This window comes from Lacerta agilis, chromosome 15 (assembly GCF_009819535.1).
Source record: "Lacerta agilis isolate rLacAgi1 chromosome 15, rLacAgi1.pri, whole genome shotgun sequence".
In the NCBI taxonomy this organism is placed as follows: Eukaryota; Metazoa; Chordata; class Lepidosauria; order Squamata; family Lacertidae; genus Lacerta; species Lacerta agilis.
The window spans coordinates 21,376,111-21,400,809 of record NC_046326.1 but is presented as its reverse complement, the minus strand read 5'-3'; the positions used below and the strand labels follow the sequence as shown (position 1 = coordinate 21,400,809).

General features: G+C 45.9%; 1 protein-coding gene across 1 annotated transcript in view; it reads right to left on the bottom strand.

Moving 5' to 3' along the window:
• Nucleotides 1-24,699, bottom strand: part of GRIK4 (glutamate ionotropic receptor kainate type subunit 4) — a 440,303-nt gene that overhangs the window by 134,780 nt on the left and 280,824 nt on the right. Inside the window, exons 4-5 of the mRNA XM_033171758.1 lie at nucleotides 20,902-20,999; nucleotides 12,074-12,239 (exon numbers count right to left, since the gene is read on the bottom strand). Coding sequence (XP_033027649.1) covers nucleotides 12,074-12,239; nucleotides 20,902-20,999 — 264 coding nt within the window. The remainder of the gene's footprint in view (nucleotides 1-12,073; nucleotides 12,240-20,901; nucleotides 21,000-24,699) is intronic.

Sequence of the window (24,699 nt, the reverse complement as noted above, 5' to 3'; positions counted from 1 at the left end):
ATAAATACAATAAAACACGCTTATTAAAGCAACATTTACACCCCCCAACGCTCAAAATCCATGTAAATTGTTTGTGCAGTCTTTACGTCCATAACAATCAAAGACTGGCATCTATAAGACTGTTCCCCTTGAATCGATTGCTTCTGAAAGCAATGTTTTTCGTTGATTAACTGCCTCACTTTTAACTGATTAAAGTAACAATTACAATAACTTGCTGCAGGTGACATTTTGAGGATATTTAATGAAGATAATAGTTACTCTCAAATGAATAACCCAGACAAACGAGCTCATGTTTGGACAATCTTCTTGCTGAACCTCATCCTTCTTCCACCTCCCTCCCACTGTGGTACTTTTCACCAGGCAGAACTGGAATTAAAATCAGATGGAACCTGATTAAGAAATCCAGAATTTTATTCAGTAATAAATGGATTCATGATTCATGCTGTTAATCAATAGATGTAAAGCTTTCAGCCATGAAATAATGTCCTGGAGCTTTGAGAAGGCCCTGACTTCACTCAGTTCCTCTGTAACAATAAAAATAACTGGCTCAATTTAATCAAATTTAAAGAGCACATCTGCATCAGCACAGCTCCATGCCTTCATCTGCCCAGCTGCAACAAACATGTCTCCCCCGTATCGGTCTCTACAACCACAGCAGGCGCTGTAACTCCAACAGTTTGACTTCACCCCTTCCATTATATCCCATTGAGACTGACAGATGCCAACCTCAAAGAACTAAATAGGTATGGTGGCATAAAAAGGTGTTCAAGGTGTTCTGAAAGTTAGTCCTGAGGCTGCCTGCCTAACCTCTGCTAGAAGGATGTTCCATAGTATGGGACCAGTGACACTAAATGCCCGACTTCTAGTTTGAAGCCAGTGGAGCTTCTGAAACATGGGGGACAACTAGTGCTCCTCTGGACGATTGTGGATGTTTGCAAGTGATAGTATTGGTGGCCCAGGTCACCTCTCCATTCCAAGGAGCAGGGTCAGCCCACTCATGAGGAAAGGTGAGATGACTGCCTCCAGTGGCAGGATCCACGGGGGCAGCAGATTCCACCTGTTCCTGATGTAGATCTTCACTCACCCCTTCTTCCCTGGCAGGGTAGGAGGCACCATTTTGTGGTTCATCTCAGGTGCCAAAGCCCTGCCAAGGAGAAGCCAGAGCCTTGGCACGAACACCAGCTTATCTGTGCATAAAACCCCCGGAGACTCCATGAGAAAAAATCTGGATACATAGGTAACAAAGGGTATCAAACTTGCATCCTCCACTTGTGCAGAAGTCTAAGAAAGAATGTGCCATATTTTCCGTGTAGAACACCCCATGTATAAGACAACCCCTATTTTTGGGAGCCCTCAACAGTTGTTGAGCTTCTTTCGTAAGTTCGCTGAGCTGTTGAACAGCTTTTCAATGATCCCCCGCTGTCTGATGGAACTGGTGCCATAATACACTGCATACTGGCACTCACAAAATACTCCTCCTAAGCCCTGCAGAGCGGGTAAGCAGCCTCTTCCCCAACATTTCCCTGCTACCACTGCAGCACCAGCCCTCACTTAGAAGAAGAGTTTGGATTTGATATCCCGCTTTTCACTACCCGAAGGAGTCTCAAAGCGGCTAACATTCTCCTTTCCCTTCCTCCCCCACAACAAACACTCTGTGGGGTGAGTGGGGCTGAGAGACTTCAGAGAAGTGTGACTAGCCCAAGGTCACCCAGCAGCTGCATGTGGAGGAGTGGAGACACGAACCCGGTTCCCCAGATAACGAGTCTACCGCTCTTAACCACTACACCACACTGGCTCTCTTACTTAGCGTATTAACCTGTGTATAAGACAACCCTCAATTTATCAGAAAAAAATCAGAAAAAGGTTGTCTTATACATAGGAAAATATAGTAATTCAAACCTAACCAGATAGCATTGTCCATGACCAAAGAGCCATTCCCTATTCCTCCATTCATAGTTAAGAATGTAAGAACAGCCCATCTAATCTAGCATTATAAGAACCTAGGAAGAGCCTGCAGGATCAGGCCAGCATTCTGCTATCTCAGTGGCCACCCAGATGCCTGTGGGAAACCATCAAGCAGGACCCAAGCTCAAGAGCTCTCTCCACTCCTGTGGCTTCCCACAACTGGTCTTCAGAAGCATTTCTGCCTCTCACCATGGGGAAAGAGCATAGCTACATTAATGTAAAGCATTAGCGCTGGCTATAAAAAGCTTGAGGACTGCTAAAATTCGTGGCAAATCTATGCTTCTGTTGTAAACCACAGTGGTACCTTGGAAGTTGAACAGAATCCGTTCTGGAAGTCCGTTTGACTTCCAAAATGTTAGGAAACCAAGGTGTGGCTTCCAATTGGCTGCAGGAAGCTCCTGCAGCCAATCGGAAGCTGCAGAATTCATGTCAGATGTTCGGGTTCCAAAGAACATTTGCAAACCGGAACACTCACTTCTGGGTTTGCGGTGTTTGGGACCCAAAACTCACAAGGCGTTTGGGATCCAAGGTACGACCATATGTACATTTTGTGGTTGATGTTAAGAGTACCATCTCCTTTTTATAATTATTCTATCATGACTAGGAGCCATTGATTAACCCCAACCCCCTGGAAAACTGGGGACTGTTTATTAGAGAATCCAATCCTACCTCCAGACTATAATTCATAAAGTATATTGGGAAGAGGGACTAATACTTAGAAGAGTAGCTGCAATGACCACAGATTTTTCACTTGTTATAGCAATCTCCTCCCATCTTCCTCACCTTCTCCTTCTTCTGCTAAGTCTCTAGCAGAGATGCTAGCCTGAATAAAATATTGTTGGGGTGGTGGTGGTAAGCCCCACTCTACATAATTGATCACAAGATGCTGCGCGTGTGCACCATTTGAATGGCAATGTCCATTAACTTGGGGGCAGCCCCCTCAAATATTTATTGGAAGGGCAAAGGGACCTCGGTCCCTAGGAGTTGGCTCCTATGGTCTCTAGACTGTAAGCCCTTTGGGGACAGGGGGCTTTGTAAAGTATGGTGTACATGAGCGGTATTATATAATCACTATCATTAATAGCAATAAGGGAGCGGGTGGTGCTGTGACTAAACCACCGAGCCTCTCGGGCTTGCCGATCAGAAGTTTGGCAGTTCGAATCCGCGTGATGGGGTGAGCTCCCGTTGCACTGTCCCTGCTTCTGCCAACCTAACAGTTTGAAAGTATACCAGTGCAAGTAGATAAATAGGTGCTGCTGCAGCAGGAAGGTAAATGGCATTTCCGTGCACCCTGGCCCTTGTCACAGTGTCCCATTGTGCCAGAAGTGGTTTAGTCCTGGAAAGCTGTCTGTGGACAAACGCCAGCTCCCTCAGCCTGAAAACGAGATGAGCGCCGCAACCCCATAGTCTCCTTTGACTGGACTGAACCATCCAAGGGTTCTTTACCTTTAACTAATAGCAATAGTAGTAGGGTTAAATCAGTGGTGCAGACATCTGTATTTTCTGACTGCACAGTCACTCAGAAGGGCTGGAGAATCAATACTCAGTGGCACTACAGTACATAATTAAAGGGGCAGCCCGCCTCCCCCTTCAAGGACTCCAGTGCATTAAATCAGGGGTCAGCAAACTTTTTCAGCAGGGGACCAGTCCACTGTCCCTCAGACCTTGTGGGGGGCCAGACTATATTTTTTTTTGGGGGGGGAATGAATGGATGCCTATGCCCCACAAATAACCCAGAGATGCATTTTAAATAAAAGGACACATTCTACTCATGTAAAAATATGCTGATTCCTCGACCGCCCATGGGCCGGATTTAGAAGGAGATTGGGCCTTCTTCCTTGGGCTACCTATTTGCCTATGCAAATCCCTTCACATTGCCTCTGCCCTCTTTCCTTCTTTTCACCCTTTACTGAGATAGGAATTCATTTGAAGATTAATCCTGCAGCAATAGCGAAGGAGCAGAATTTCTTTTACTAAAGGTGGGATTTAGTACTATGCAGGACGCCTCCTTGTCACTTAGGCATCACTTAAGCTGTCAAAACAGTGCTTATCCCTGTTTCACAATTGTGTAGGTTTAAAGGCACCCAGGCTCACATTTTCCCCCTGGCCTTTGCTGGGAAATGATGTTTATTTTAGGGAGGAATCATGCAACCAGTAATCTTTTGTGATTCCTTCCGCTAGAGACATTAAGTATTTGAAGCATTTTACTAACTTGAGCTAAGTGCATGTGTCGCGCCACACAAGCTCTAAATGACTCCTTTTTGCTCATATTAAAAAAGCACCTCTTGATTATTATTTTTTAAAAAACATGATTTCCATTGTAAACAGAAAGAAATTTACATTCACAAGCAATTGAGGAGTCTTTCTTCTCCATTCTGAAAGGGAGGGAAGTCAATGTCAAAGCTCATTCACTACCTTCTTTTGGAGATAGTGTGTGTGTGTGTGTGTGTGTGTGTGTGTGTGTGTGTGTATCTCCAAGAGATGAGCTTGCTAGATCAATGCAAGGCTTTTTGCAAGTCAGCAGGTGAGCAGCACTTTTGCATTAGTGTGTTTAGAGAGTAGTGATCTAAGCAGTAACAAGGAGACCACACAAAACCTTAGATCCATATATTCAATGATCAATTCTACATTTGAATTTTGGGTTCTAAAGCCATTTTAGAATTCTGCCAACAGCCCAAAAAAAGCATGTTTCATTGAAAAACTTTGCTAAACCTGAACTGCTAGATAGTTCGACCGTGGATCTCAGAGAATTCCAATGGAAAAGGAACTTGCGGGTGTTTTTTTTTCATCTCCTGCCCAGAATGGAAATCAATCCAGAAAATGGAATTGGTATTTGCTATTGTGTTCAGTCCACAAATAATGCATAATGGTACACAGTTGTAGGCATCTGTCTGTCTCAGGAGACCATGGAGGAGTGTGCCTTTGCAGGTGAAGTCCAACCATTGCAGAATTACAGTGAAACGATGACATCACAGATCCTTTATATACAAAACCAAGGACAGCTGTCTCAGCCACTTAGATTCAATGACTGTGTGGGCAAATGAGGCCAACATAACACTGCACTGTTATTTTATAGCCACACCCGGATAGAGTAGGAATGAAATAAGTTGTGTGTGTGGTGTGGTGTGTGTCGTGTCTGTCTGTCTGTCTGGCTGTCCCTGTGTGTGCATGCATGCGGGGCACAATTAATCAAAGAGGGAGCAATGAAAGCTCAACATAAATTGCAGTTCCATCCAGCCATTGAATAGGCAGGCAGTGTTTTCCAACCAGTCTCATAAATGCAGGGCTGTAAAATTAAGGAGCAGGATCTAATTTTATTGGAGGGGAATTGAAATTAGACATAAAACTGGAAACACCAGAGGGAATCGCTGCCTCTTAAGAGGCTAGACCTCCCACCTACCCCAATAAGCATAAATCTTTGCCTCTTTCTCCATTTATTTTACTGGCTTGACCAGCAGAATATGGCCTGGCCTGGTAGCTGCTAATTGCTATGGGACAGGGGCCAACTTCCAGAGTATGCCAGCGGAAGGGTAAGGGGGCAAAGCCAAAAGAATAGGGGCTGGAGGAAAGCATGCTCCAGGATCTGAAGCCTGGGAAGGATCAGGCAGTGGCGGAGCTTCATGCTCCGGCAACGGGGGTGGGGGGGGGAGGCAGAGAGCAGGCAGGGGCGGGGGCTGGTGTGGTCCTGAGGGCACGTCACCTGCAAGGCGTGGCACACCTTTCTGGGGATGGGGCGTACCACCCGCAGGGGCATGGTGTTGCATCCTGGGGGCATGGAACGCTGCCCTGCGGGGGTGGGGCGCCCAGTGCAGGCGGGGGGGGGGGCAGCCACGATGGCACCCTGCTGGGATTGCACTGCTGGGGACGGTACGCTCCCCCCGCACTCCTCTTCCTCCACCAGTGGGATCAGGATATTTGCAAGGAGATCTAGAAGGGGAGGGGGCTGCACTAGGCAGCTGCCTTGTGGGAATGAAGTATTAAGCCCTGGATGACTGAAGCACATGCCATTCCTGCCCTTTCACTAAGGACTATTCTAACACCATGTGCCTCATCCCAAGTGCTTTTTATTTCATAACTAAGGTCCCGTCTCCTAACTTGCTGCACCACAGAGCTGCCACCAGGTCAAGGGAGAGTGCTTGACCTGATGTCTCCTGTACTGTAGCTCTATCAGGTAATGACCAAGAAAAGGTACTGTGACTCATCAGCGCAAGCCAATCGAAGCTTCTTCTTCTCTGGCGATCACTCGTAGCTGAGTAAGATTGTCTTCCATAAACACGGTTTTAAAATTGAGTCCGCAAGTGACCGTGGAGACCAATTCTGGATTCACACGTCCTTCCACAGTCTCCACAGTGGGGACATAGGTTTCTGGTAGGAGTTGATCATGGTGAGGATTTGCCAAGCATGCCTACCTCTTAGCCAGTGTGGTGTAGTGGTTAAGAGCGGTAGACTCATAATCTGGGGAACCGGGTTCGTGTCTCCACTCCTCCACATGCAGCTGCTGGGTGACCTTAGGCTAGTCACACTTCTCTGAAGTCTCTCAGCCCCACTCACCTCACAGAGTGTTTGTTGTGGGGGAGGAAGGGAAAGGAGAATGTTAGCCGCTTTGAGACTCCTTCGGGTAGTGAAAAGCGGGATATCAAATCCAAACTCTTCTTCTTCTTCTTCTTAGCATGTTTCTACCTTTTGTACCTCAGTTTGAGCGTCATCAAAACCCATGACACCTTTGGTAAAGGCTGTTCTCCAATTGGTGTGCTTGCAGGCTAGTATTTCCCAGTTGTCAGTGTTTATACTACTACTTTTTTTTTAGATTTGCCTGAGAGTGTCTTTGAACCTCTTTTGTTGAACCACCAGCATTACACATTTCCATTTTTAAGTTCGGAAATAGAGTTAGTTGCTTTGGAAGACGATAATCAGGTATCCATATGACATGACCAGTCCAAGCAGCAGGGGTGTGGCTGGTGATACATAACTATGACTCCAGGCTTTGTTCCTTAGTATGAGCATCTCATACTTCTTGGAGAGCCACTGAACAGATTCTCCTCTCCCCTTCTCTTCTCTTCTCTTCTCCCTCCCTCCTTCCTCATCTGCCTGCTCTGACACCAGTCTATCTTGGACCACATTCATCTGGCTCTGCCCCTTTGAAGCCCTGCCTTTCTGCTACAGGACCTGCCCACTGCCATTCCTTGCTTCCTTCTGATCACACCTGGGTGAAGTAGCTAAAGCAGAGCTTTCCAACGTTTCATGTTGGTGGACACCTTTTTAGACATGCATCATTTCACAACACAGTAATTCGGTTTTACAGTCCTACCTTGGGTTGCATTCACTGCGGGTTGCGTTCTGCACAGGTTATGAACACGCCAAACCTGGAAGTACCAGAACAGGATACTTCGGGTTGGCACTTTGCGCATGCGCAGAAGCACTAAATTGTGATTCGTGCATGTGCATAAGCACCAAATTGCACCGTGCCGTGCACAGATTCAGCGCTTCAGGTTGCGGACCTTTCAGGTTGTGAACGGGGCTCCGGAATGGATCCCGTTCACAACCTGAGGTACCCACTGTACTAGCAAACCGAGGTTTAAACTAACCCACACCTCCTCTCCACCCAGCAATAATCCTGGGAACTGTAGTTTATCCTCACAGGGCCCTTTAAAAACTACAAGTTCCCAGGATTCTCTTTTCCTGGGGAAGGGGGAGAATTCTGCTTTCAATGTATGGTGTATGTTCAGCTCATATTCTAAACCCCAGCCAGCTATGTGATCTTGGACAGTCACTATAGCTCAATAGGTTAGAGCGTGGTGCTGTAACAGCAAGGTTGCAGGTTCGATCCTCATATGGAACAGTTGCATATCCCTGCATTGAGTTCCACCCAACTCTACAATTCTATGACTCTTCTACTTCAGCCTAAGCTACCTCGCATTGCTGTTGTGTTGATAATAAAGGGGGTGTGGGGGAAAGTCGTGTATAATGACTTAAAAAACTCCTAGGAGAAAAGGTGGGTTACCATGCAAGAAAATGAAATGCAAGAAAATAAGGACAGAGGCATGCTTATATAGAGTGGTATCTCGTTCCTAAATCTCTTTGTGTTGGGGTGCACCCAGAAAACCCCAAATTATTAATATTTATATGCCTCCCTTTCTAACTGGGTAAAACAGCAAACATTTAAAAACTTCCCTATACAGGGCTGTCTTCAGATGTCTTCTAAAAGGCAGCTAGTGGTTTATTTCTTTGACATCTAACAGCAGGGTGTTCCACAGGGCGGGCACGACTATGGTGAAGGCCCTCTGCCTGGTTCCCTGTAACCTTACTTCTCCCAATGAGGGAACCACCAAATCATGCATGATTTTATAATATTATATTCTGGGCCCTCCTCTCCTAACTCCAACTCCTTCACCCCAGACTACTGTCTTCTCTGACAGCTGTATCCTTCAGGGCTCCTAGTCTGTACAAGGAAAGAGAGGCGCCTGTTCCTATCCAAAGAGATTTCCTTCTGTTTCACTAACACGAGGCTCTGAAGCACTTGTCGCCAACAGAAGGATGCTCTTTCAAGGGCCTGTTTTACAGGCTGAACATGAGCCGGGTCTTGTAGGAACCTCCCTGAAACTTTGAAGTACATAAACGAGGACCACCAAGGAAGGGAGAGGCAGAATCAGACGTGGGCTGCATTAGAGTCATTCCTCCGCTGCGAGCGGCAGTCTGTTTAGTTCTCTGATGGGAAAGAAGACCTCTTGGGCAAAGAACTGGGCTAGGTCACTGCCAGGCATACTCCCAAATTACGCACTCAGAAAAAACTAAATTCTACAACCAGTATACATTATGCAGATTCTCTCATGGGGAAGCATTATGTAGGGCACTCAAGCACAGGCCCCAGCCGCTGGTAAATTTATTCAGTCAACCCTCTGGTTTCTGAGATTTGAACAGATGCATGGCCCACTAGTTTGTAAGCCTACCTTCACAATCAATATGGGGCAGTAACTTGATGTTGTTGTTGTTTTTAAATGCAAATAAAAGCTGGGATGCTCAGGCAAACTTATCTGTGCTCCCACAACACAGAGGCAGACCTGGGCATAAGGCTTGGAGCAGGGGTGCTAACTTGAATATTGATGGGGGCCAGGTAAGCCCCACCCCACATAATCACAAGATGTGGCACATGCACACCATTTGAATGACAATGCATATTAACTTTTTTGGAGGGGCCAACCCCCTCAAATTTTTATTGGGGGTGGTTGAAGGGACATCGGCCCCTAGGAGTCAGCTCCTATGGCTTGGAGAATGTGCAGTTGTAACACTTTTGGCTATCCCACGAACCTACAATTGCACAGTGCTGACTTGGAAACCGGCATCCTGAGATTCTTAAACCAACAGTCATGTTCCTAGCCCATAGGGTTTCCAGAAATGTGCTGGGGGGGAAAGCAGGCATCACCTGAATGTCTGAAGCTGCATTTTATTATATCAGACCATTCTCCCATCTACTCTGACTGGCAGTAGCTCTTCTCAATCTCAGGAAGACTCTCCCCACCCAGCCCTGATGGAGATTGAACCTGGGACTGTCTTGTGTGCACAGCATATTATATGTTGTTGAGCATATCTTCTGTCAATTGACTACTGGGATTCTAACTGGTTCTCCTGAAGAGTTGCAAAGAAGTTTTAGGACTCTGCACTCCCCCGCACCACCATGGGAAAAAGCGAAAACGGGGAACTTTATAGCAGGCTATATATCCCCTAGGATCAGCGAGAAACCATTTTTAAACAGACGTGGGAAATCACGGCTCCTTTCTCCCTGTGAGGAGGGAAACAGTGGAGGCAACATCTGAGTTGGAAGCCTGCTCGTGACCCTTCCCTGCCCCACCTCTTCCTGGAATCCCACAGAATCTCAGCCTTGAAGGATTGCCCTTGTTTCCCTGGCTTCAGAGCCTAGCGCAACACAGCTTAATTTTGCAACTCTGCCATTAACCCACAAAACTCCCTCCTATCCCCCCCCTTAAGGTTGACAAGCAGCCATAAATCATCAACTCCATCTTGCCCACATTAGAGAATGGAGTGTGTGTGTGTGTGGAGTCCGTCCCTGTCTCAACTGAGTTCTCGTTGCATACAGAGGCATCTTCATTCAGTGCTGAATTTCCACTCCTCCTTCAGAGAAGAAGGATTTGAAAAGAAAAAAGGAAGCTGATCTGCAGCTCTTTCTCTCTTGTGCCTTAGAAGATGGGGCATCCCCAAGGCCGCCCCACGATCAAGGCTTGCAGGGCAACACCACAGTTTTATCCGTAAAGGGTCATTTCCCTCTTCCACTCCACTGCATCCCAGTCAGCAACCAGTTCATCCAATCGCACCTGATTAAAGCAATCAAACCTGACTCAATGGATAGCTGGGTGCCGTGCTATTTTAAAAGCGATTTGGTTCCTGAGCTTTTTTGATCCTGTTAAAGGATCAAATTAACCAGGGACAGAACAGTGGCAGGCCATCTGTGTACACCACTTGCATTCTACACCCTACCAGTGTGCAGCACCTGTGGGTTAGCACATAAGTGCATGTACGCAGAGTGTGCATAAACTTGCAGAGTGTGCATAAATTCATTCCACTTTCAATGCCATCTATGCCTGCAAGGTTTGGGGGCAATGGCACTACTTCATCTCCTCTCAGTGCATATCCCGTAGCTTCCTGCTGAAATCCAGTACTTTTTTTATACCACAAATGTTCTGGTTTATTTTGTCGCACCGTAGCCCTTCAGACAGCAATAGTGTGGTAGCATTGGGGAAGAATCCAGAAGCAAACTGAAGAAGAATAAATTTGCCAGTAATGCAGTATCATTGGGTCAAGAATATGGCCACATTCACATCATACATTTAAAGTTCTATAAGCAGACATGACTCCCCCCACCAAAGAATTGGGAAGTGTAGTTTGTTAAGGCTGCTGAGAATTGTTAGGTAAAGGAAAGGTACCCCTGACCATTAGGTCCAGTCGCAAAAGACTCTGGGGTTGTTGCGGCACTCATCTTGCTCTATAGGCCAAGGGAGCCAGCGTTTGTCCGCAGACAGCTTCCAGGTCATGTGGCCAGCATGACTAAGCCACTTCTGGAGAACCAGAGCAGTGCATGGAAACACCGTTTACCTTCCCGCCGGAGCGGTACCTATTTATCTACTTGCACTTTTGACGTGCTTTCGAACTGCTAGGTGGGCAGGAGCTGGGACCGAGCAATGGGAGCTCACCCCATTGCGGGGATTCGAACCGCCGACCTTCTGCTCAGCAAGCCCTAGGCTCAGTGGTTTAACCCACAGCGCCACTCACATCCCTGAGAATTGTTAGGACACCCCTATTTCTCTCCCAGAGCTACGATTCCCAGAGCAGTTTAACAAGCAATCCCTCTCTACAGGAAACTATGGGAATCGTAGTTCTGGGAGGAGTATGAGGGTGACTGCTAACAACCTGTAGCCCCCTTAGCAAACTACAGGTCCCATAATAATTTGGGAAAAGTCATGACTGTTTAAAGTGGTATCTTAGGGCTTTAGATATATTGTGTGAATTTGGCCATATTTGAAGAATGCACTCACAACAATACACTAGTCTACTCTAGAGGGGTCCTGTATGTATGACACATGTAGGAAGACATGTGCGTACACTATTATTCATTTCAGAAGGTTGCAGACATTGGGTGGTAAGTGGAAGGGAGTGGGCAAGTGAAACTCTGTTGTTCCACTTCGGTTATGGTGCGAAAAGCCCTATATACTTTGCACAAGAGACAAATGAAAGGCAAGGAAATCTGAATTCTGCATCAAAATGTATGTGCTCTGAAATTACAAGAATCAATTCAGGAATTCCCTTGAATGCAAGCCAGCTTCCATGATATGGCTTTGCTTCTCCCTCCACCTGCCCTTGCCACAAAGGTGTATGCCGGCCCTATCTTTAGGTAGAGTGAAGCAGCTTCCTCGGGTCACTGATTCTGGGAGTTACAAAAGAGAACAAATGATGCGTTTTTTGCTGCCAGGCATGGGATGAGAGGTTTGTGGGATTTTCTGTCTCTGGTCTCAACCATCGCTGTCTTGACAATTTGTACAAATTGGAATGCCACAGGGTGGATGCTTGGCTCCGTGGGCAGCCTTCCAAAGCAACTTACATTCAGCTTTGGCACAGATGAGGCAGGCAGTGGTGCAGTTAAAGAAATTCAGGATCCCAGCAACAGCCACGCTGATGTCAGTGTTGCTGGGATGGAGGTTCAAAGTCGTGAATCTCTGGAACTGGAGCTTGAGGAATTCCTCGGGGGCAACCTTGAAATGGGGGACCTGAAAGGGGGAGAGAAAGGAAAATCTGTATATAAATCATTCAGGGAATACGCACAACGGTGGAGGCTGGTGGATTGGGGTGAATGGGGCCTCATCCTGCCACCTCCCCGGCTGCCTTTTTCTTATACTTCCAGCTAGTCATAAAAACATCAGAAGAACCTGTTACTTTGGACAAGTGGCCCAGCATCCACTGGATTTTCTTTTAATATACAGAGGTGGTGACAGTGGTGATAAAATGTAGATAAGCTGCTCTTTTCCTAAAAACTCCCCTCAAAGTGGTCAATGCATTTTCCAAAAGGAAAATTAAATGGTAATAAAGTGCAAGGATCCCAAATAATAAGAACATAAAAGAGGCTGCAGGATCAGGCCAATGGCTAGTAACCTATTCCCACAGTGGGCAGCCAAATGCTTGTGGGGCATCCACAAACGGGACCCAAGAGCACTCTCCCCTCCTGTGGCTTCCTGCAACTGGGGTTCAGAAGCATTACTGACCAGTAGCATAGCGCAGTGTTTTTCAACCTTTTTTGGGCAAGGGCACACTTGTTTTATGAAAAAAATCACGAGGCACACCACCATTAGAAAATGTTAAAAAATTTAACTCTGTGCCTATATTGACTATATATAAAGTAATTCTCTTGAATAGGAATCAAATAAACACAATTTTCCCCACGGCACACCAGGCAACATCTCGCGGCACACTAGTGTGCCGCGGAACAGTGGTTGAAAAACACTGGCATAGCGTGGTTTGCTGGTACCTGGGGTGGAGGGTGAGCAGAGTCTGCCACACCAGCCCAGCCCTCACCACTGAGGCTTGCAAAGTGACTTGGGGCTGGCAGGGTGGCATGAGAAGCAAGGGCGGGATCAAAGGGCACTTTGCTGTTGCGTCCTCCTCTTGCTACCCTGCCAGTCCTGCGCCGCTTTGCAATGCTGGGATCTGGTCTGCATGATTCTCCTGGAGAATCATTCAGATCAGATCCCAGACTTGCAAAGTGGCACAGGACTGGCAGGGCGGCGTGAGCAGTGCCCCCACAAAAAGGTCCCTTGGGCCATAACCCTGGTAGCTTGCCCCCCCACCCACTATGCCCCCTGCCTCTGAACATGGAGGCAGTGTTGCCATCCTGGCTAGTAGCCATTGATAGAATTCTCTTCCATCCATTTGTCCAATCCTCTTTTAAAGCAGTCTGAGCTGGTGACCATCAGAGCAAGTGCCATAGTTTAACAATGCACTGTGTGCCTTCAATCTTCCAAGCTTCGCTGTATAACAGGCATAGGCAAACTCGGCCCTCCAGATGTTTTGGGACTACAACTCCCATCATCCCTAGCTAACAGGACCAGTGGTCAGGGATGATGGGAATTGTAGTCTCAAAGCATCTGGAGGGCCGAGTTTGCCTATGCCTGCTGTATAACCATGATTTGGACACCCAGCTGGCTACCCAGTGGCACTGTCTGTTAGGCTCCTCCTCCTCCTTTTTTTAAAAAAGTAATTTTTATTTGCAGGTTGTTGTTGTTGTTTACATACCATTCAAAATGAATAAGGAAAAATTAAAAGGGGAAAAAATGAAAACAAAACGACAACCAAACAAGGACACAACAAAAGACACCTAAGGACTTTCCTTACTCTCCTTCTCCCGTGTCCTTTCTTTCCCTCTCTTCTCCGTATTCTAAGTTACCAAGTTTACTAATTTTCCTCTTACTTCGTCTTATACTGCTGAATTTATTCAAGTCTTGCTAATCTGTTCACTTGTTTATACCGATTTTAAAATACTCTGCAAACATTTCCCAGACCTTTTATATTCTTGATCGACTTGTTCTCTTATCTTACTAGCCAGACCTGCTAGCTTCGCATATTACAACAACTTAAAGTACGTTCCTCTTTGATTGGTACTACTTCTGTTCTCCATTTTTGTGCTATATATATATATATATATATATGGACTTCTGTTGTTACTATTGCCAGAAGGAAAGCTTCTGGTTTCTTGGGAGATGTTCTCTTAAGTTGTTTGTTTGTTTGTTTTGTTCATTATAGATCATTTCCCAGAATTTCTTAATTACTTTACACAACCACCACATGTGGTGGTCCTCCTCCTCCTTAGTCCCAGTGTTTCCCCCTGCAGAACTCAGCCAGGAGGAGGATGGGGACACAGCTAAAATTAGTTGGCTCCACCTGCCATTTGCTTTGGCTCTGCCTACTGTTGCCTGCCTTGCCTTCTCAACAGGCCCTAGCCAAAACTGATTTAAATCACTTCACTTCCCCAGACATATATTACAAGAGTTTTCTCAACTGCCCACCTTTAGATAAGAGGTTGACAAGGCACAATGTGTTGGAGTGGTTGATCTAAAAATTGCAGGACTTCCTCATTGCAGGATCTTCTGTGATTGGTTGCAAAACTCTCAGAACTGCACCCCCATTATTAGTCTGTAAGAATGATTAAAGGCAATGCAGCCAGTCATTTGGGTCTGCACTCCTGTTGCATTTGCAGAAACAAATCTGCTACCATCATGAGACTCGTTCTCCAGAGGGACCAGAGCCATGAATCCTAATAATAGCTCATTTGCCATTAATAAATCAAAGCAGAGAAAGGGGAGTTTGGCAGCCTCCCAGGAAAACTCAGTGACACCAGGCTCTGAGCAAGGGGAACTGAGTGGTTTCTTCAAAGCATTATTTCCTATACTCATCTTGGGGACCTGATGTCAGGGGACCACCTCAAGTAGGGAAGATCCAAGAGGATGATATGGTTCCGAGCGCTTGTGAGATGCAAGGGGAAAACAGAGAAATGTGGTTTTTTTGTTTTTGTTTTTTTGCAAAGCAAATGATTGGAAGAAGCATAAAACGAGGCAAAGGGAAACATCTGGTTATGCCACATTAGGGGAATGTCAAGTCCTCTTTGCTTCCATTACCAGGGCTTCCGGAAGCTATTGCCCTGTGCCTGCAATCACACACCTCTTGGGGGAAGGCTGTTAACCAGCTGCGGTGGCTGCTTTATTGAAGGCATAAGCAGTTTGGTTGGTAATAGAAAAGTTAAAGAGCAATAAGCTGCTATCCGCCTCGATTTCACTCCACGGCCCTCAGCCCGGGGTTGATTAAGAGGGAGAAAGGCAGACTGTGTGCCTCCAGGCAGCTTCTCTTAACTAAAGCAGACGGGGCGCCCACGGGATGAGGAGGGGCTTGTTGATCAGTCAGCAGTGCCAGATGGAATCTGAGCCTTGCAGCCAAACACCGTCAATTGGATGGAGGGATCGGTATGGAGAGAAAGACTCGGGATCAAACCCTTGGCTCAGCTGGGGAACCTTGGATGACCTTGGGCTGTTCTTTCTACACATCTCCCTGCTTCAGCTTTGAACCTGTACAGCAACTCTCCTCTCTTCTGCTTTGTTGATATATGAGTATAGGCCATTGCTTTACACTTGGGCCATGTGTTCAACTGGTTCAGTATTGTCTACACAGACTATCAGCAGCTCTCCAGGGTTTCTGGCAGTACCCAGAAATGCCAAAGATTGAACCTGGAGTCTTCTGCATGCAGAACAGATGCTCTGCGGCCGAGCTATAGCCCTTTCACTATGGATATGGAACATTTATAGGTGCCGCTCTTGTTCCAGAAATATTTCTGCAAGGTGTGCAAATCCAGGATATGTTTGTGTTACACAGGCACAGAAAGGGAAAAGAAATTGTAAACAGTGAGGTCAACTGGTCATCAAATGTAAAATGTACAGTCTGCAAAAATTCTGCTGAAGCCTGGGTATAAAAAAACCAAGCAGAGTGGTCATTCATAACAGCAGTTTTGGGTGAAATCCACAATTCAACCTAGAATTGCTCTGCTATTTAACACTTCTACTTGGATGGGAAAACCTTGTCGCTATTCAACCCAAACAGGTGCAACCCATCTCCTTGATAGGAAGTTTGTTTTGTATTTTTAAGTGGGATGAAGCCCTTCATCCCCTCCCCATGTGCAAATATGTCAATTTCTTGAGACCCCTCCCCCCAGAATGCACATCAGCAAAAATGCAGGCTAACAATGCCATTGGGTAGCAGTCAGACCAATAATTTTCAGCTGGGTGCCGGACAGGTTTGTTGCCTTTCCACCCTAACTCTCTTCCACTCCTGACTCCTTGAGGCCATTCTGTCTCCATCTCAGGTAGGGGCCTTTCCCAGCTACAGTGCATTGTGACACACTGTCTCCTGCCAGGCATCTCTGGGTCCTAGAACCTGAACTATTTGGCTCATTCATCTTTGATCCATCCCTGCCCTCTCCCCTGCACTGGGAGAGATTTCTCCGGCACTAGAAGCAGGGATCTTCCACTCATGGAAGAAAGTATCCAGCCATGCAACCTTGCAGCTGGCACAGGTCAGTAGGGCACCACCCAGGGTTGAATCATTTGTGTGTCCAGAGTGTGTGGGATTCAGCAGCACAGAAACATGGTGCCCAAACTCCCCAATCTGAGCTGCACCTGGATATACCCGCTTTACTATGACAGAAATAGTGTGGCCAATATGTCCACACTTTTGCTTGACCCACATTTTGATTGTATTGTGTATCCATTAATTCCCACGGGTCAAAGAACTTTTATTGTCGTTCCGCAGTTGCGCCTTGCAATACTCCAATCTTACCCGCTGAATCGGATCTTACAAGATGTGTGGGAATTCCGAGGAGGGGTTTTGCTTCAAGTCAGGGTGTAAGATCAGATTTTTGCAAGGCATGGTTGCGGAAGAAGGAGAAAAGCTCTCAGGGCTGGGGGAATTAATCGGTACACAATACAATAAAAATATGTGGCGAAGGAAAGTGTGGACGAGCCCTGAGAATGCTTGAAGAAATGAAAAATGGCCAAGATCAATGGACTGAGATGAAGTAAATGAGGACGAATATAAAGTGGAGTTCCTAATGGCAGCGCTTTGACACTGAAGAATGTTGTCAATCTGAACTGGGGCAAGCCAGCAAACACACAGCATGCAACAGAAATAGATACAGGCAGAGAAAGAAGAGAGAAAGCAATAGCGAACGAGCAACAGGGATGGCCCTTTCTAGCATTTTGGCAACAGGTGGGAGGGCAGCCAAGTGACAATGGGGAATGCTGGTTGTCTGGGCTGAACAGGCTGCCCACAGTGGGTGTTCAGAGCAGCAGAATAATCACACAAGCCTTTGAATGAGAAGCATCTCCATAATTTATCTAATGCCACCTGCAGAGGATTATTTGGGATATTTTGCTATATGGTACTGCAGAAGTTCTATGTGGAAAGGGGATAGCTTTGTTCTCAGCGAGCCCAATCAAGCTCTGTTGGATTAAAGTATATCTACAGTAATCTGGGGCCCAGTTGAGGGGAGGGAAAAGCTGTCCCAAGCCGCCAGAAGCTCAGCATCCAGAGAAAGGGAAGTTGGAAGGGCATCATGACACTGTCACGGTGTGTCACGTGTCTCCAGTGGCATAGCATGGGGGCAGGGGGGCATTGCCCCAGGACCAGGAGCACAATCGGGGGGGGGGGGCAAACCAGGTGCTCCCTGCATCGCACCTTGCCTGGCTCCAGCAGTGAGGGTTGCGTGAAGAGCACCCTCTGTACTCACCCCTGCCCAGTGCGTGAGCACCCACCCAGCAGCTTGGGCAGTGAGAGCCGCCCCGGGTGCCAGCAAAACATGCTATGCCCTTGTGTGTCTCTGCTCAGAGACAACAGTGCACACACTACAGTTGCCAACAAGAGAGTGTTTCTTGCCCTTCTAAGCTTTCATTTCATGGTGTTTCCTCAAAGCAAACTATCCAGAGATGCATATAATTTACCAGGGTTTATAAGGTGCCAGGTATGTAGCAGAGCATAATCGTAAGAAATACACATGTAATGAAACAGAGAGGAATAAAGCACTACAGTTTTGAAGACTTCAGAGATGCTATCACAGATTTCAGCAAAGACACAAAGAAAATCATTAAACATTTAAACCTTAATGTATTTCTAATTTCAACAGCTTCTTAAAAAAAAACCCAACTCTCTCACTCAAATAAATTGCTATGAAACCTTTCACACCAATCATTTAGGAAGCATTGAGGAGATCTGCCTCTCGGTCCTATCAAAGTCTAGATGTTTTTTCAAATGGCTGTCTTGAGAGAGACAGCAAATTGACGTAATCCCATGGTCTCAATGGAACTGAAAATCAGCTTCCTTTGCAATGGGTGCCAAATTATTTTAAAGCTCCAAGCTACAGACTGATCTCATAAGTTCTGACCTTCTGAAAGTCCCTTTATTGAACCAAAGATATGGCAGATTCTGCAAATTAGCTGCTATGCTGTTGGAAATGGATTAGGAAACATGGCTCTGGGTCATCAGACCATTGGAGCTCTTAGCCCAGAAGTGCCAACTTGGGCCAGGAAGTTTCTAGATCTACTGCCTTAGACCCCCTTTTAACTAAAGGTGTCAGAGACTCAACCAGGAAACTACACTCCCACTAACCAATGTTCCAGCTCAAAATTTGCTCTGTGGGACATGATTGGTGCAAAGTTTCAAGAACAGAGGAGTAAATGACCTCCAGATATAGTGGACATCTCTTCCCTTGTTTCTTTATAGGCCCATTATAATGACAGGTATTTTTCTAGTCTCTAATAAGGGCATCAAAAGGTGATAGGTGTCCCTGGGTAAAGATAACATGGAGAATGAGGCAAGGTGAGGCGGCTGCCTCAAGTGGCAAGATCCATATGTATATATTTATCCCCGCCCCCTTTTCCTGATGTAGATCTTTCTCCCCTGGTGTGTGTGGGTGCCATTTTGTGGTTCACCTCAGGTGCCAGCATGTCTTGGGCCAACCCTGGTGAAAGGAAACCGAGGATGTTTTTGAAAATAGACACTGAAGCAGATATGAACTTTAACAAAGTGACTTGAAAGAAAATACCCCAGTGAGCAGAGATGGGGAAGACTTCAAGCATGTTTTTTGATCAACCTCATGAAGGTGTGATGCATGGTTCATGTTATCCCCCTCCCCGCCCCTGCTGCCCACCTATTCCTTTCCAAATACAGCTCAAAGTGTTGTTTTTAATCTATAAAGCCCTGAACAGTTTGTGTCCAGGTCACCCAAATGACGACTTTCATTCACATACCCCTGCCTGAGAATCGAGATCTTCCACAAGGCACCCATCTTCATGTTCTCTCAGGTATTTGTAGGGTTGCCAAACATGACAGCACCCTTTCTGTATTGACCCCTGGGCTTCTGGCACTCCCACCCCCAGGAAATTTGTATGGCTCCCTCTCTGCTTTTTCAGCTTTTTAAAAAACAGGCTTTTGAGCTCCCCTGGGTATTTTGGATGCCATGCTGTTATCATTTTATATGGGCTCCTTTTAATTTATTCAGTTCTGATCTTCTTTGGGAGGAAGGGTGTGACAAAAATGATTTTATTTAATTATTTGTATTTATGGCACCGTACATACCATCCATTTATAAAGAACATGGCTTCCCTCAAAGAATCCTGGGAACTGTGGGGTTAAACTACATTCCCCAAGATTCTCTGGGGGGATACCATGTGCTTAAAATATATGGTCTGGGCACAACCACAATAAAGGACAGTAACTTGCTTTTTAGAAGCACGGAAGCCGGAAAGGGAATTCTGAAGCCATGTTTTGTACTTCTTACATGCCTCTCTGGCATCTACACTGCCCTTGCTGGAGGCTAGGCAGAACTGCATTCAATACACAACTTAAAAACTTTGGAGAAAGGCTGGGCTACAGAAAGATCTCACACCTCCTGACTCATGCAACTTGAAGGCAGTGAATTACTGCAAATTATTTGCGAATGCCTCCTATGGACTTGTTGACTTTCCATCACTCCCAAAGCCTTGTGGCGAGGGACACGTTTCAGAGTCCACTAAATGGCAGAGAGATGCGACTAGGAGTTAAGCGGGTGAATTATGAGAGCTCCGTTCTGTTCCCTGGGAATAGGGATTGGTCAGCACAGGGAGCATGGGGCTTATCCGACATTAAATCAGGTGCACCGGTTGGAAACTTACCATGAGGATTTTGCATTAGATGTAAGACTCCAAAAACAGAGAGAGGAATGGAGTACTGAGGATGGAAGGAGGGGGAGGTGTAGTCACGTAAGCGCTAACATGATGGCCAGGAGATCAGACATGGATTTATTTCTGCCATGCACTGAAAACCAGCATCTGGGGATCAGCTTTTTGTGAACTTTTCCACCAGTGGCAACCCCCCCCTTCAAGGTCATCTTTGGATAATCATGTCAAAAAGGGGGGGGGTGAATATGTATTAATATGCAAAGCCAATTTGGAGTGAAGAATCAGAATGGGTCAATTCTGCCTAGTACTGTGCAAATTGACTGGCAGTGGCTTTCCAAGTTCTCAGGTAGAGAGGTCCCCCCTCCCTCCCTGGCTACCTGACCCTTCAGAGCAGCGTCCTTCTACCTTGGGTCCCCAGGTGGCCTTGCCAAATGTCAGGGATCTTAGAATTTGTAGCCCGACAGCACCTAGGGACCCAGGGTTAAAGAACGATGCTTGAGAGGGAGTGCTGTAGATTACTGTAGATAACAAATATCGATCCCGAGAACTCCTGCATGCGAAATAAGTGTGCTACCACTGAGCTGTGACCTGTCCCTTAATCTCCAGTTGCTTGGCTGCATGTAAGCACTGCAAACCTCTGTCCATAGGCTGCAGTGCTGAGAGCAAGAATCACTCCACTCACCTCTTTCTCCCCGCAGATATTGCTGATGATGGAGCTGGAAGCAGGACTTGAAGATGGCCCCAGAACACCAACCACCCCTTTTGGAAGGATCTGGCACACTGGGGAAAGTCAGCCAGCAGGAGAGAGAGAGAGAGAGAGAGAGAGAGAGAGAGAGAGAGAGAAGAAAGAGTTACTGGTAACCTCGAGTAAACAAAGCAGGTCAGGCTGCAGGCCATTGGCCTGAGGACATCTAGTGAGATTCATGGCTGAATAGCAATCTGAACCTGGCTCTCCCTGTTCCAACATCACTATGCCACATGGATGCTTGTTTTGTTGAGCTATTATGAGCACGTTCAGGTAAGGTGTTTCTCTATGAGGGAGCATTCGCAGATGCAAACGCCTTCCCCACCTGCAGCCCTGTGATAAGTGAAAAGAAAGATAAACTGTGATGAAAAGGACAATGTGAGCAGACTGTAGCAAAATAGGTATCCAGATTCACCTAACATACTTTTCAGCGGTGGTTCCCCACTTGTGGAATGCTGTCCCTAATGAGGCTCATATCTTTAGGCCCCAGGCAAAACTCCTCTTCTTTCATTAGGCCTTTGGCTTTTAACTATTTATGATTTTTTTGCATGGATGGGTGTTCTCTCTCTCTCTCTCTCTCTCTCTCACACACACACACACACACACACACACATTGTCTATTACACTTTTGTAATGCTGTTTTTAAATGTATGTATTTGGGGTTGTTGTTGTTTTTTGGTTAAGGTATGGAGAATCACAAATTTAGTGCTATTCCCCCCTAACAAATATGTGTTTATGTACAGTTTTGACCAATGTACACAATTTTACAAGCAATTTCCCCCAACAAATGCAATTTTGTAAACAGTGCTTGGTTGGAGCACTGCATTGCAAAATTCAGATAAGTGCCATTTTTGAAGGATAGCTGTGATTTTGTTCACATTTTTGTTTTGGAAGGTGTGGATTTGATAGATTCATCTTTTAAATGAAATTTCTCCTCCAGCCCTAGTGGTCAACCTCTTTGCCTACTGTAACAATTTAATTAAGTGAAACTACTGGGCATCATAGTACTTCTCTACCGATTGCTCATAATTGTCCACATCTCTTCAAGAGGGAACAAAGCCAAATTGAAAACAAAAGTAATGAAGTCAGAATAGTTTATACAGGGACATGGCAGCCTCTGTGTTATTTCAAATCTTTCTGGGGGGGAAAAAGTTATTGCATTCTCAGCATACATTATTAAGAAATCCTTGAAGAAAAGACCACGGTTCTGCGTTGTCAAGAGACCTGGACATTATCATAATGGTTACTTTCAGCCTTTTTATTATATTTAAAAAACCATGAATGCATAATGTAGTGGCTTGAGGATGGTACAGAGAGCCAAGACTCCAGAGAGTTACTCTCAATTTTCCCTATTAAGACATCCGGCCTTCTCTGCCCTTTCTCATAATAGGGATGATAACATCTCTCTAGCAGAGAAATCGTAGAAGCTGCAGAGGTTTCAGAACAAATCCCTCTTTCGCAAGGACACAACTCCTGAGAGTGTGAGGTGGTGACTTCGTGAGAAGTCACCCAAGAGCTCCCACATCCTTTCCCTTCTCATTCCTTTCTCTCTGTGTATTACCGGTATATCTCTAGAACAGAGCTTTTCAAATAGTGACAGGGGAAACCCTACAATTTCCAGGGTTTCTGCAGGCATCTTTGCACCGTCTGCAAAAATATTTTGACACATTATCAGTGTTGTGTGCAGGACATGTTTAAAGATGGCGCCCCTTGTTTTTGACTGCTGCACTTTGAATTCAGGTGCCTCACAGGTATTTGTATCTTAACTAGGAATGTCAGTGGAGTTCTCCAAGCTTTAGATTCAATACAAACTCAAGGGCTTATTAAAAAACTCATAGGAAGACATGAGCTTTGCAAGCTCCTTTAGGCTTTCTAGGCACCTGCCCCCCCCTCAGAAACCACACTATTCAATGCTAAACTGGAACAAATGGCAATCGATGGAAAAGCTAGTTACTTGTGTTTTTGAATGAAGGTATTAATATTATAATGTCAACATAAAGGTAAATGGTAAAGGGACCCCTGACCATTAGGTCCAGTCGCAGACGACTCTGGGGTTGTGGTGCTCATCTTGTTTTATTGGCCGAGGGAGCCAGCGTACAGCTTCCGGGTCATGTGGCCAGCATGACTAAGCTGCTTCTGGCAAACCAGAGCAGCGCACGGAACGCCGTTTACCTTTCCACCAGAGCGGTACCTATTTATTTACTTGCACTTTGACGTGCTTTCAAACTGCTAGGTTGGCAGGAGCAAGGACCGAGCAATGGGAGCTCACCCTGTCGTGGGGATTCAAACCGCCAACCTTCTGATTGGCAAGCCCTAGGCTCTGTGGTTTAACCCACAGCGCCACCCGCGTCCCATGTGTCAACATACCCATGACAAAACAAATAATGCTTCAGTCTCCCTTCCCTGGGGGGTTGTTGGTATGAATCTGTATTTTATTCTGAATCCATGTTATGGGTCATTGGACCACAATAAAAATTATTATAATATTATAATGTATTTCTGTTTTTAAACATGCTGGGACCTCTGTGGAACAAGTGACGAACAAGTCTAATAAAGCATCATCATTCCCAAGATTCCTCCGACCAACCCAGCCCCGCAATCTCCCAACCTCTTTTCCAACACCGTACCCAACGTAAGTGGCAACACATCCAATGAAATAAGAAAGGGAATAAGGGCAATATGACCTCTTGCCATTTCTGCTGCCCCATAACAGCACACTATATGGAAATTAAAAAGTGGGAGAGTCTTGGGGACTCTGGCTGGATGATTTACGAACTTCAGATTGGCTTTAAAAAATGAACCAAGCTATTTCTACGGTCAATCAGAAGTGAGTCAGCCCATCTCTAATCTTACTCAGCCTTAGAATATGGCTCTATACAAAACTCTGGGTAGGGCTCTTAATCCAGACCTGCAACAGGGCTTTTCATAGTCCAGTGGGAGAGGAGAGTATGCAGGCTAGGTTCTCCCTAAGGGGGCTGTGCGCAGCTGGCATTACTGCACCTGAATATAACACTGTGTTGAAACCGCATGTGCTTTGGTGATGCCATCTTTATTGATCAGTGGTTAGGGTCTGTGTTTGTGCATGTACAATGAACACCAATGAAGCACTTGGTTCAGAGTCTACCTCCCTATTATTGAAGAAATGTCCATTGCACTTGGTATAGGTCTATGATTCTGTGCCACCAGGAAACAGGAGAAGAGCACCTTGAATTTCTCTCTCCATGGTTCTAACCTGACATGCAGAGCCTTATTTCGAACCCATTTACCTCCCTGGCATTTCTATTATGCCCCCTTCCAAACTTATTTGGAAAGCTTCCACACTTGCCTTCTTTCTTCTTTACAAAGCAGCTGCCTGGCAATTGTCCCATGCCTTAAATCACTCTTTATAGATAAGAATATAAGCACTTTGCAGGAAGTACCTTCTATTCAAGAAGGCTTCATTGGTCCCTCACAAAAGCCGAAGGCTTTCAATTATGCTTCAGAGTATGAAGCACTAAGAAGAAACAATCTTTGTGTGCATGTGTAGGTATGTGTGTGTGAAGGAGTCAAAAGTCCTCAGTGGGTGGGGATGGTGTTGTGGGTTTGTTTGTTTGTTTGTTTGTCACACATGTAAAAAGGGAAAGTTAGCTGAATGCTTTGTCACCCTTTGTCTCGCAGGTAGCTGAGGAGAAAATATGCCCGGAGAAGGGGCTAAGTTGTCATAACAACAGAGCTTGAACAACCTCCACAGGAAAC